The sequence below is a fragment of the Bemisia tabaci genome, chromosome 3 (genome assembly GCF_918797505.1).
Source record: "Bemisia tabaci chromosome 3, PGI_BMITA_v3".
Classification (NCBI taxonomy): domain Eukaryota; kingdom Metazoa; phylum Arthropoda; class Insecta; order Hemiptera; family Aleyrodidae; genus Bemisia; species Bemisia tabaci.
In genome coordinates, this window is record NC_092795.1 from 12815213 (window position 1) to 12826735 (window position 11523).

The 11523-nt window shown below is 40.9% G+C and overlaps 1 protein-coding gene across 4 annotated transcripts in view; it reads left to right on the forward strand.

Annotated features, from left to right (window-relative positions):
- The window catches only part of LOC109044298 (uncharacterized), an 81122-nt gene extending 69871 nt beyond the window's left edge, over positions 1-11251 (forward strand). For all 4 annotated transcript variants that reach the window (XM_019061943.2, XM_019061944.2, XM_072297766.1 and 1 more), the window contains one exon: positions 5761-11251. In XM_019061943.2, coding sequence (XP_018917488.2) covers positions 5777-8359 — 2583 coding nt within the window. In that variant the 5' untranslated portion in view covers positions 5761-5776 and the 3' untranslated portion in view covers positions 8360-11251. The remainder of the gene's footprint in view (positions 1-5760) is intronic.
- The last annotated feature ends 272 nt before the right edge of the window (positions 11252-11523 follow it).

The window sequence follows — 11523 nt, forward strand, 5'->3', positions numbered from 1 at the left end:
GTCATCACCTACGTTTTGGTTAGGTGCAAGCTCTATCCTATACCAGCCAGTATTTTTTGGCTTACCCGAAATCCAGATGATGCTGTTTTGCTTATACTTCTTCAGGGTCGTAATAAAAATAGAGTGATTGGTGATGGTGATCAACCACCCACCCAGGGCCGGATTAAGGGGGTGGCCACATGGACCGCGGCCCATGGCGGCAAATCAAGGGGACGGCAAATTTTGCATTTTTTTTTTAAAAAATCGAATTTTGAAAAAAAATTACAAACGAGAAAAGGCGACAAAATCCCTCATTTCCTGAGATTATAGTAATTTCTAATTTTGTCGTCTTTTAGTGATACAAGAGACTGCAACTTTCATTAATCGAGTTAAGAGAGAAACCAAACACGCAATTTGGCCTGGAACGGCGCGACTTAGAGAGAAATGATGACGAGGACGTGAGATGAAAAGGAGAAGCCCTCGGCGCGGCGGTCGGCATATAACACATATTAGCGCCTACAAGACTGCACGAATACTTCACGCATTGCATCAAACACAGTGCGGTCAGCGTGAAACGGATAGCGCCTACAAGAATGCATGAATACTTCCCGCATTGCGTCAAAGACAGTGCGTTCAGCGTGAAACGCTTAGCGCCTACAAGACTGCGTGAATACTTCACGCATTGCGTCAAACACAGTGCGTTCAGCAGCGGTCGGCGTGAAACGCATAGCGCCTACAAGACTGTCGGAATACTTCACGCATTGTGCCAAACACAGTGCAGTCTGCGCGGCGCAGCGGCGGAAGTTAAAATCATTAAATTACATTTATGTTTGTTCTTTCATAATTTGTTCGTTCATTTCTTATGAATGAAAGGCCTTTTCCACACAGAGATAGGTTTACGAAACTTAACTTTCGCGCTGAACTTCTGCTAGTAGTGTTAACAGGGCTCTCCCAAAAAATATGCCAAACACGAGTAAACGCGTCTGATATATGCAACCCTGCCCCTCCGGCACGTTCACTTTATGGTTTTTATTGATGTTTCAAAACGAATGAGAAGGGGGCGGCAAGTAGGTAAATCCGGCCCTGCACCCACCACCTCCTACTTACTGCCAAAGAAGAAATTAAAAATATACACCAGTGTCTTGGAATAATAACTTTAAAAAGCAAGAGCATTTGCTTTACACTTAAAAAAAAAGAAATCACTCTGATACTTAACATGCGGCAACAGTGTTCCGCTTATTACAGTCACATGGAGCAATTACAATCAACGCACGAGTGCTTATTGCTTTGGGTCCTGTTTATTGCCACCTTTGCTTCTTCGCCGATTTGCTGTTTTACGTCGTTTGTTTGACCCATACCATCGCGGTTTTATTCGTTTTTCTCTTCTGTTTTTTTCGCTGTCATTAGGCGGAGGCTCACTTAGCGCGCGTAAAGCTATCAAAAAATCGTTTAATTTAATTGGTGCCCTTGCAAAAGTTCTCGCTTTCGAAGCACCGATGCTTGTCCTTATACAAACACATCAGATCACCTCGGTCACTTTTTATGGGTGTTCGTCCGGTGCAGAAATTAATTAGTGCTATAGCACCTTGTATTCCCGACAACTTATCGTCGCCTTCCTGGCAACAGGATGTAACTGCATTTGGCGATGACCCCTGTCGTCCATACTACTCAATGATTTCTCTGGCGCATCTATACGTGTAGTTACGTCCTTGTGTCAGTTAAGCGACGATATATCTTCCGGTCACTCAGATCTTGTATGCTTTACGTTTCAACCGACTTGTTATTTCCTTCATGTTTCGTTTTTCGAGGAGGGGCAGGGGAAAGCAAATTCTGGAGAAATTTACATTAGGTGCCCGAAAAAAGCAGGGCCAATCAAAGGAATTTTATTGGCCCTGTTATTTTGAGATGAACGGTTGCTGGAAAATATTCCTTGAAATATCTAAAAAATTTGTGCAAGTTTTTCACTTGGCTCTCCTTGAAAAGAAGGAATCTTTTGGAAGTATGGTTATCCATAAAATGAATAACTGCTATTCGGTTGACGACTTTGCAGACTTCCCACATTACATCATTTTATAGTAAGAAAACTGAAGAACCTAAATTCTTGAAAAAATCCGTAGTTTTCCTCATTTTTTTAATGGGATTTCTTTAAAAATTTCAAGAAATTCAGTTACCTCGCCTCTTACTGAGATTCAAAGTAGGAGCAGACTTTTTGAAATATTACAGTAGTTCTTGAGTTAAGGCATGGATATTCCATTGATTAAGAAGATAATATCTTGAAGATATTGCATGTCGAATCGAAAATTTGAAAATTTGATACTCACCTTCAAACATGTGTTGAATTACTTTTTAATGTATATTTTGATAAAAACTTACGTTGAAAATAGATGTACATCATATAAAAAGAGGAATATCGTCAGTGCGAGAGGGTTTTCACTCACTCATTTATTACTTGCTTATAATACTCCCTACCCCGTTCTCTCGTAAGACCCTATTTCTCATACACCCCCTTCCCCCTCCCTGACGTAGCCTATACGTAATACTTGAACGGAATTTTTTTAGTAATCCCGATTTTGTATGTTTCGCCATGCAGTATGTATATCTCTTGGAAATTGAACTACGCTCTTTTGAGCAGTCATCAAATTGGGTGTGGAGGTGTTCGATGATAGTCGAAATTTTCTCCGAGCGCAGCTAAAAGTTTCCGAGCGAGGTGTGATCGAACTCGATCGAACTTGGGAATTAGAACATGCGCGTCCGGTTATCAGACGATTTGAAAATCTTTTAATTAGCGTTTATCTGCACGCTTATTCGTAGATTAAGGTCCTCGTGGATTGGGAATCAGCGGAGAGCGAAGCGTGCCGATGCTGTCTCAACGGTCGACGCGACGTGAATCATCGTCGGCGCTGTTAATTTGTCAAGTGACACTCCCGTTAGTTTGATTGATGCTTCAATTTTGACAAATTCATCCACCGGCGGATTTCGAAGGCTGAATTTTGAATTTCTCGTGATTAAGTTAGCTCTTACACACTGGAAAAAAAAAACACATTGGATCTACAGTCCAGACTCTTGAAAACATTGACAAGAAAAAATACGCTTGATTCAAACGGATTTTTGCCTGAATCAAAACGATATCCGCTTACATTAAGAGGCTTGGTTCTTGATTTACGCAAAAATCCGATTGAATCAAGAGTACTTTTTCTTGTCAATGTTTTTAAAAGTTTGGACTCTAGATCCAATGTGTTTTTTTTTTCCAGTGCATTTCTGAGGTTTTCAGAGTCTTTCTCGATTGAAAGTTCCGACACACTTGTCGTTTACCAGACGAAGGAACGTAATTTTATTCCAATTTGTAAAATTTACGACACAAATTTTCTTTTCTACCGGGACGTTTCCGTGCAATTTTTGTCCAAAATGTTCATAATTCTTCATGAGATCGCCAGAAAATCCATGGAATTTTTCAGTTAGAAACGCTCAAGGTTCTCCCAGCAAAAATGCGTTTTGCAAGGGGAAATTCGGCAACATTGAAACATACTTACGTTCTTTCTTGAGCGGTAACGTCACATGATCGAATCGATCTACTTGCGTGTACATCAACACGGTCCTTCAAAATGGAAAACAGCCCATGGTTTCCCTCTGCACAGGTATTCGCCCACGGTAAAAGAAAATATTATTGTAAAGTTTGAGGCGTATAAACATCTATGCAATTCCCCCTATCCACGAAAAATTTCAATTCCTTAGGATGAAAAATAACCTGAATTTTTTCGTCGCTCTTGGTGTTTTAGCCGTATTTCGGTTGTTGTACTTGCGTAGTACAATAAGGAATTTTTTTGGCGATGAAATTATTTTTCCGTTGAAACAATAACACGTTTTTTATAGGTGCCCTATACATTGAACTTCCTTTGGTCTCCTAGTACGCTTACTCGTTTATCAATTTTGTTGAAGCCGTATCAATATACGGCAGGACTTACTTGGAAAGCAATGAAGTTGCAGTTATTGATACTGTATCGAAAGTGACATATCAAGTTCATTGGTCACTGCTTGACGTTTTACGCTTTCATTTTTAACCCTGAACTCAATCAGGAGACTTACCTCGTCGAAGAGAGTGTTCCGTACCTAGAGTAGTAAAATAGCCGTAAAGTAAACAAATAATTTGCATGCATGAAAAAAAAAAATACAAAAAAACTCGATATGATGTTTTTTGTGTTGCCTTACGAACTAATTCAAGGCCTTTAATTTTTTACGCAATTGATACAAACGTAGGATAATCGGAAAGGGCTATGTTTCAGGAAATTATTATTTTCAGCAAATTAGGTACGCGAAAAATACATGTGAGGGTGGCACAATACAATAGCGACAACTCAGCAATACGCAGTACACATTAACTGATGGACGACTATCTTCCTATTCGTGGCCTGTCGCCAAATTTTTTAACGTATTTATGAAACCTCCACGATTTAAGATTTCTCTGTACGCAATACATGCATTTTGGTTCCTCCCGATTCTTACAGTCATGGATGAACACGTAGACTTCTCCTCTTCGAAGCATAGAATTTTTTGTTACAGGAAAGGGGACCCCGAGACTCTAGTTGGAATTTTTAATTCTTTTTTTTTTACTTTTAAAATATCAAAAATTCAAAACTTGAGACTCATTATCATGTTAGAGCGTATATTACGCTAAAGGCTTGAATATATCAGCGGGTGACTCTAAATATCTATCTCCATATATCCTCAATTTCTCACCAAAATTTTCCAAAGAGATCGCTCATTTAATTTAGCCGTGGACCTAAAATCTCATCTTTTGCAAAAGTTCCATACAGTTTGGGTTTTTCCCGATCTTACAGGGGGGCATATAAGCATACATTGAAGTATAAAAATTGAAATCGATTATTTTAAGCAAGTTTCAGGTGCATCTTAAAAAGCTAACCTCATCTAGCGAGCTTTCAGAGAACTTTAAAATTCTTGGAACACGGAAAAGTCAAACTTTCTTAAAATATGTTTGAATTTTTTTAAACATTTGTTCTTCTCTTTCTTCATGGGAACTTTCTTTAAATTTTACGTATAACCAATAATACTTGTGTAAATCTTTAGAGGAACACGGAAAAAATGGATTGCTGATTCAACTATTAAATTGTTAAAAGATATGTCCGACATGTCTCAAATGTATATTTTATAATAGAAGAAAGCTAATCAAACCACGGGGTGGTCAAATAGCATTTTTATTATAGTAAAATTTACATTCAGACATGCACTGAAAAAAATCTCGGTGTATTTACTAAGAAAAGGGTAAAATTACCAAGAATTCAGGGTTCTATTTGATCCAAGTTTTTTCTTGGTAAAATTACCATTTATGGAATTGGTAATTTTACCAAGACATCTCGGTAAAATTGTTGAACTTTCTCGGTAATTTTACTGGACCTTAGTAAAAATGCCAATATTTTTTATCGACTGCGTGGTAAAATTACCGGGATAAAATGGCAAAGTTACCGGGAACTGATTACCAATAAAAGTGGTATTCTTACCTGAAAAAAAAAAACAGTAAAAATACCGGCTTTTAGGTAAGCTTACCAGTCTATCTTGGTAAAATTACCAATAATTGGTAAAAAAGTGAGATGGTAAAGGTACCAACGGACCTTGGTAAAAACGCCGAGAATTTTTTTTCAGTGCAATCTCATTTTTTTCGTGAAAGCTCTTTTTATGCTGGCGATTTAACGTTTTGAAAGTAATACAGCTCATTTCATTCTATTTCGACTCAATTTTAATACTTGTTCCGTCTTTTGTTTGTTGCAGAACATTTTGGTGAGCGATGTCTTCGTGGGTTCCGGCGACGACAACGGCGGCTCTGCTGAGCACACCGCTCGTCGTGATAATATTCATAGTTGGTCACATGGCTGTCACCGCTCCATCGGTCCCCTGCCCGACAGGATGCGATTGTTCAGAGGATAAAGTCGGCTTATTGACCGCAAAATGCTCGTTGAACTCATTCCGTGTCGACTCCGCCGAAGATTTCTTCTCCATCCAGCTCTTAAGTTTCAACAACTCGGACACGGAGCTGCCAATCTCATTGAAGGATGACATGTTCCAAGCTTTTTCCGGGGTCACCATCATAGAACTGTCTAATTGCTCAGTGGGTTATATCTACCCAGGGGCGTTCAGAGGCTTGAAGTTCCTGCAAGAACTAGACTTGTCCAACAACCACATCACGCATTTTCACCGTACAAGTTTCATCAGCACGCCAAAACTCTCATACTTAAATTTGAACAACAACCCGATCGAAATGACCGATTTATTCCTAAGCTCTAGATCCTTGCAAGAGCTGCGGTTGGAGTCTTGTTCGATTCAGCACATCCCAGCCGGGGCGTTCAAAGCACTGCCGAAGCTCAAGAGCTTGTCCTTGTACAATAATAGTTTGGACACGATACCCGCTCACACAATGCCCAAAGGCTTGAAACGGCTGAACGTGGCTAAAAACCGCATCATAAACATCCCGACGGAAGTTATCTATAACTTGAACCGGATCAGGATCTTGGACTTGAGCGAGAATTTGATCAATTGCTCTTGTAAATTGATGGGACTCCAAGACTGGTTATCCGGACGTGGTGTCATTTTCGAGAACGACGTGCTTTGCGCGTCCCCCGCAAAGTACCACGGAAAAAGCTGGACGACCGTGAACGAAGATGAAATTTGCGACAAGGAAATCAGGATGACGAAAGAATTGAGCAACCATGTTTTCGGGAGCTCCACTTCCGTCGACTCGGATTGCGACGATCTGAAGGGATCTTGCGACGAGCTCGAAGAGATCCTCCAAGCCGACCAGCCGTTGGTCAAACGAACGAGCGAACACGAACTCACACCGAACGACGCGCCAGCTGGAACGGAATACCCCGAGTCAGCTAGCGCGGCCGAAGAGACTTCGGACAAGAGCGATTCGGAAGAAGAAAATCCGAAAGAACCGGAGGCTGAAACCGCAGAAGTTACTAAATCCGATTTACAGGATATCGCGTCTGACGAAGAGGAGAAAGTAGTGGAAAGCACCGAATCCATCAAGAGTGACGCTGAGGAGAAGGCTGAGGCTGAGGTAGAAAATGTGACCAGTGAGGCTGAGGAGAAATCTGAACCTGAGGTAGAGAATGTTACAACCGAGGCTGAAGACAAAGAAACCGTCAATGACGAACAGAGTGCCGCGGTTACCTTGGCCGATGCAAGTAGTGGGTCTCCCGCTGTTGAAAATCAAAACATTGAGTCGGTGTCCACGGAGGCATCTCTGGCTTCTGCGAAAGACGAAGAGCCAGCCGAGGCAACGCCAGCGATTGCGGAAGAGACGCCTAACGTCGAGGAACCAGTCACCGAGTCGATTGGCACATCTGCCGACGGCCGAAGTTTAGACCTTTCATCGACCGAGTCTCCGAGTAGCGAGGAGCCAACTCCTATTCCTGAGGCAGGATCCGCTTCAAGCTCAGTAAGCCCAGCCGAGACGGACGTAGATACCTCCACCGAAGCGAAACTGGAGGAGTCCGAGACGTCCGTCTCACCGTCCTCGACGGTCGAACCCTCAGTTTCCTCACCCGTCACCGTTCAAGACCTCGGCCAGGAGCCTGAAACGTCCAGTGTTGGATCCTCAACGGAGGCCGCGTCGACCGACAGCGCCCCTATCGAAACGACGGAGAGCAGCCTATTCTCATCAAGCTCGGAGAGTCCCAGTAGCTCAGTTTCTCCTTCGGAAGAACCCAGCACTCCTGCACCCGACCTAGATGTATCTTCAGTTTCTTCATCTGTGGCACCAGAGACAACCCCTAGCTACACCGAGGTTTATAGCTCCGTGTCGCCAGATAGCGCTGACGTCTCAAGCACATCCGAGACGAGTGTGGACGCCATTTCCTCATCCGAGAGCCCATCCACAAGCGAGGCGCCGATCTCCTCAACCTCAACGGAAGGCAGCCCCATTCTAGGTGTGGGTCTCGAGGTGTCCACCGAGGAGTCATCCAGCCCATCGAGCACGTCCGAAAGCGTCACTCTAGGGCTCGAGGTCAGTAGCGAATCTCCGTCCTCCAGCGAGTCCCCCTCCTCCAGCGAAGCGCCCTCTTCGGCATCTCCCATCCTCGGAGATGTCGTACTCGAAAAGGACATGTCGATTTCGCGCGGAGCCTCGGACTCACTGGAGCCGCCGATGATCAGTTACGATAAAGTCATGACGGAGCTCAAGTCCAACCCGGGTGCGTACGTGGTCGGCGGCATCGTGCTGGTCCTCGCCGTCCTCCTGCTCGTCGCCTTGAGCAGGTGCCGCAAAGCGCCGTCCAAGAGGCGACTCGACATAAACGGCAAGTACGACTCCGAGATGAACGGCGGGACGGAGCTGCAAGAAATCACGTCCTTGATCCCTCCTCGATGACGAACGGAACGAAGATCGCGAAGTACAGCGAGAAACCGTCCAAGGACACGCAGAACCTGCTCTCCCCGGAGGAGAAGGAGAGCAACGGAGTGCTGATCCCTTTGCACGGCGATAGCAACGGGGCGGCCACGAACGGCACGTCTTGGTCCAATGGCAAGGCCAACGGCAAGAGCCACAACGGGACGCTCAAACCCGAAGCTCCTGGCTCGGTGACCTCCGTCAACAACAGAGGCTCCCAGTTCTTCGACGACGGTGTCAACCCGCCCATCGAGTTGACGAGGGTCAAAGTAACCATGCTACCCGACTCGGTACCAAAGACGCCCGTTTTCGTGCAAAGAAAATTCAGCGATGAGAACAGTTGAATTGGGCGAGCGCTTCGCAATATGTTGACCTCCTGAACTAGACTTGTATCGCATTGTAACAACGCGTACCCATAACCTGCCCTGTGTTCGTTTTGCCGTCGAATTTTCTGTGAATCGGCGAACTTTGGCCGCGACGCTTGACAATCCTCGTACTGTCGTCACCGTTTTATTTGTCTAAGTTGTCGACCAGATAGGGAGAAAAAAAACTGATCTCAATAGTGTTCATTTTAGGATTTTCAATTCTCCCCATTGAAAAGGACGAATGGTTTCCCAGGAACTTGATGAATGTATCAAGATTAATTCACAATATATCAGGATAATATACCACGTACCAACAGCTCGAAATGGCTTTTTAATTGAAAATGATTCCAGATCCGCAATGAAGTTCAAATTTCATGATTCCTTACCGTAATCTTCTTTTCAGTCGATCGTTTTATTTTGACTGCCCATTAAAAACATAGATTTGTTCAAAGCATCAGGATTTCGTCATGTATTTGTGTGCCCCAATTTTTGAAAATAATCAACTGTAAAAAGTATGTAAATATCACACGAGCTCATTAGTGTATTGATGTGTTGTGACTGCCTTTTTAGAACAGAGGCTGTTCTGCAATTCACCTATTAGATTTTTATGCCTTTATTTTTGGGATAGCTTAACTGAAATATAATGTGAGAAATCTTGGTCTGTCTAGACGTAGGTATCACTTCAATTGTTAAAAGACCCACTAAACCTGCCAAAGGTATTGAATTGCAGAAACAAAATAAGTGAAGAACCAGAAAAAAATAGTTCTTAAAGTTTTATAGTACAATTACTACCTGAATTAAAAGTAAAGTGACTTTTCAACCTTAAAAAATGATTAATTATATGTGAAAATTTTTATCTAATCTAATAATATTAAAGATTTACGTGTTCTTTTTCCATGAATATATGATGACCAATGTTTGAGACGGTGGAAATATTTATAGGGAAAACTTAGAAAACGAACTTCCTTAAATATTCCAATCACACATTTTGCTTGTCCTCAAGCAATTTTGAAAATGAATGATCAAAACTGTTAAATTACGTAAATCTATGTAGAAATGTTGAAGATTTTTGACATGTGTACGTTAGCTGTTAATATTAATTGTTCACTACTTTCACTTTCTAAACAATCCTCACGAAATCATCTTGTATCTTTGGAAGGAGTAGGTTTCAAATTTAAGTGTTAGTCAAAATGTGAGATGTGAGAGACTCATAAAGCATAATATTTTCCGCTATGCGAGCACGCATGGACCTGAGGCACAGGCACCAGGGCACCTCCTTGCGGTCACGCATCACGAAATCACGAGTGCCTTCCGTCTATTGCTGATAAATATTTCAGCAAATCCATTTTCATATTCACACCATTCAAATTATCCATGCTTTCTTTTTAATTTTAGGAACAATCTAAAAACTAGTCAAATATTCAATGTAGGATTTTGTATATTAATAGTGTTCAATTCTAAATTTTAGAATGGAAATCGCCTCTTCAGATGTAAAATCCAAAAATAAATCTCCCTTAGCCTGGTTGAGCGGTTAGTTTGACATTTCAATAATCTTGAATAACTATTTTCAGTTGAGCGACTCATTTTGAAATTTCTCTGTATTATTTAAGGTAAAAGGAGGGGATTTGAAAAGAAAATATTAAACGCTGTAACATGTTCTATCGAGTCTACGAGTAATCGTAAAACAATCATATGAACAGCGTTATATTATGTCAGTTCACTTTTCTGCGAGAAAAATTCTTCCATTTTTAATCCTTCATAGATTTGACGAGTTACACTCAAATAGCTGAACCGCGTCGTGCAAAACGGATTAAGTTCCTTTTTTGCCAAACAAATGGATTTCTTGTGAATGAAGAAACAGTAGAATTGCTCCCAAGAATAAAAATAATTGTATTATCTTATAATGAAACGCCAGATGTTTGGTTTCCATGTAAAAGTTTTATCTTTTCAAATTGTTTCAGTACCATTTTCAATTCTTAAAGGTATATTTTTTTACCTTTCTGAAAGACATTACCGTTCAAAAATTTTTTTAGCTCCACGAGGTCTTGTTATCGATAGTCTGAAAGTGATCAGGAGTACTTCTTTTCAATTCTTATAAATCGAGCACATTTCATAATTCTAGAGTCTAGGATAGAAATTATATTTTTGTAATATATTTCGATGAGTCAATTTCAAAAACATTGTTTTGTACAGATCTAGATGTTATAAAATGATGTTGGTTTATTTTAAGTGTGTCCATTGTTATGGTAGTGTTGAACTTCCGACTATTGAGATGAAAATAATTAAGAAAAATAGCAAACCGCCTTATGTGTGTTGTAAATAAATTGCAGTTGTATTTTTATAAAGTTCCCTTGTAACTACGTATAAATTACTTGTACAGTATTCCAGAACGTAGTGATGTTATTCCTTTATTTTTTAAGTTGATTTATATTGTAAAGTTTTTAATTACTCTATTTTTAGCCTCAATTTTTCAAATTAAAAATAGATAAAAACTACAGTTACCAAAAAATCCACTTATTCAAGACTTTATTTCTGTCACCTTACCAAGGTTGGGGTATTTTTTTAAGTAGATGAAGAAGAGAGGTAAAAAAATCATCGCGAAGAATAAAGTTTAATCCTCTAACGGTAAAATAAACTAGTGTCAAATGAAAAATTAAGGCACTTAACTTTTTTCCCCCACAATATGCTTGTTGAGAAATGCCAATATAAAGGGGAAAAGGGGAGAATAAAAAACAACACACAAAGCGAGAAGCTAAAGCAGAAAAAAACGAACAACTTAGA